A 1,703-nucleotide genomic window follows, 5' to 3' on the forward strand; every position below is an offset into this window, starting at 1 on the left:
GCGGGTCCGGGCTGGGGATTTGAACCCGCCACCTTAGGTGTACGTGGCTGGCGCCTTAGCCGGTTGAGCTATAGGCGCCGAGCCGAAAACTTAGCTCTTCATCACATGTACTTTCCAGTTGTCCTACCTTTGCCTACACCATGAAACCCACCCAAGGCCATTCCTGGTTCCATCTACACACCTGCCTTTCTCTGGAAGTATTCCCTGGTTGCTTGAGTTACCCATACCCCTGCCTACTTCCCATCCCACATGCCCAGGGTTTCACCGGTCTGGAAGGTGTTTCCGCTTCTTCTCACAGTTCTCTCGCTGGACATGAAGGTCCTGATTCTGGAGGGCTTTCCGTGATGAGGTTGTCCCATTCTCTTGCCCTGGGGCTGTCCAAGGGAGTATAGGGAGAATCAAAAAAGAGCCTTAGTGTCTTATTGCTCTTTCCTTCCAAGGCCATGCCTCAGCCCAAGGCCATCTATTATCAACCAAAGTGCTCCTTCTCACTATCACACCTTTACCTGGGCCAGTAGAATGGCTCTCCTCCACCTCTCAATCATACGGCTTCCTTTACACAGCCTATCCCAGCCACCCAAGCCCACACCAACAGTGCTCACCTAGTGTGGGTAGGAAGTCCTAGAGAGCTCTGTCTGTACTCATTTGCCAAACTGCCCCATCCTACCTACACACCTTCACTGGGGCTATTCAGGCTCCCTAGAATTCCTTTCTCCTTGGTAACATCCTAATCCTTGCAGTTCTCACTCTTTAGAAAAAGAGAGGTTCATCACCCCATATAGACAGACTTCCAGAGGGCAAGAAGTGGTTTATGTACCTGTTTCTTCTCCCTCAGAGACAGGCTATGGACTGAGGGGCATGACATCAACCCTTCTTCAATCAAACAGAATAAGCTACGTACATGCACTCTCACTGCCTTACCTGACTGGAAGGCATACCTGCCAGGCAGACTGCTGCCCTTCCCCCTGAAGATCTTAAACCTACCCCACATGCCAGGCCCTACCACCCACAGGAATGCTTCTCCAACTCCCCCAGCTATGCAAGAGGCTCACTTACTGAGATCCAAGGAGTTCTTGTCAAACTCCTGTTGGGACACAGCCCGCAGGCAGTACTCACTAACAGTCACCATGCGGTTCCCAACAACCAGACGCACCATGGCCCGGACATTGTCAGGATCAAGGCCTTCTACCTACAATGTTGAGGAGAGAAGTGAGGCAAGGGTCGTGGACTCTATCAGCACTCCCAAGACCAAGCTGTTCACCCCTTACCTCCAATAGACCTGAGCCCTGTGTCTCCCTAATCAGACTGTGACTCCTGAGGGCTGGGACCACATCTGGTTCCTATGCTTCCCTCAGCAGATTATGGGGTTTGTATGGACATCTTTTGAACATTTAATCCTCAGGGACATGTGGCATATGACATTCTTTCCCTTTTAGCTGGAAACTGAGGCCCAGAAAGACTCAACATGTGGTTGTGGTTACCCAGAGAGGCAATGGACTAGGCAGGTCTAAAAGACTAGGACCCCTAGCCTTTCTACCCCAAAACCAATTCTTTTTCCCTCTCACCCTCAAACCAACCTTCCCTTGGCTCGGTGCCTATGGCTCAGGCGGCTAAGGCGCCAGCCACATACACCTAAGGTGGCAGGTTCAAATCCCCAGCCGGACCCGCCAAACAACAATGATGGCTGCAACCAAAAAATGGCC

At 51.7% G+C, this 1,703-nt stretch overlaps 1 protein-coding gene across 1 annotated transcript in view; it reads right to left on the bottom strand.

The window, feature by feature from the left end:
• GPKOW (G-patch domain and KOW motifs) overlaps window positions 1-1,703 on the bottom strand; it is a 10,608-nt gene that overhangs the window by 1,609 nt on the left and 7,296 nt on the right. Inside the window, exons 5-7 of the mRNA XM_012811267.2 lie at window positions 1,269-1,296; window positions 1,057-1,189; window positions 266-374 (exon numbers count right to left, since the gene is read on the bottom strand). Coding sequence (XP_012666721.1) covers window positions 266-374; window positions 1,057-1,189; window positions 1,269-1,296 — 270 coding nt within the window. The remainder of the gene's footprint in view (window positions 1-265; window positions 375-1,056; window positions 1,190-1,268; window positions 1,297-1,703) is intronic.

This window comes from Otolemur garnettii, unplaced genomic scaffold (assembly GCF_000181295.1).
Source record: "Otolemur garnettii isolate 467f Iridium unplaced genomic scaffold, OtoGar3 scaffold00153, whole genome shotgun sequence".
NCBI classification, from domain to species: domain Eukaryota; kingdom Metazoa; phylum Chordata; class Mammalia; order Primates; family Galagidae; genus Otolemur; species Otolemur garnettii.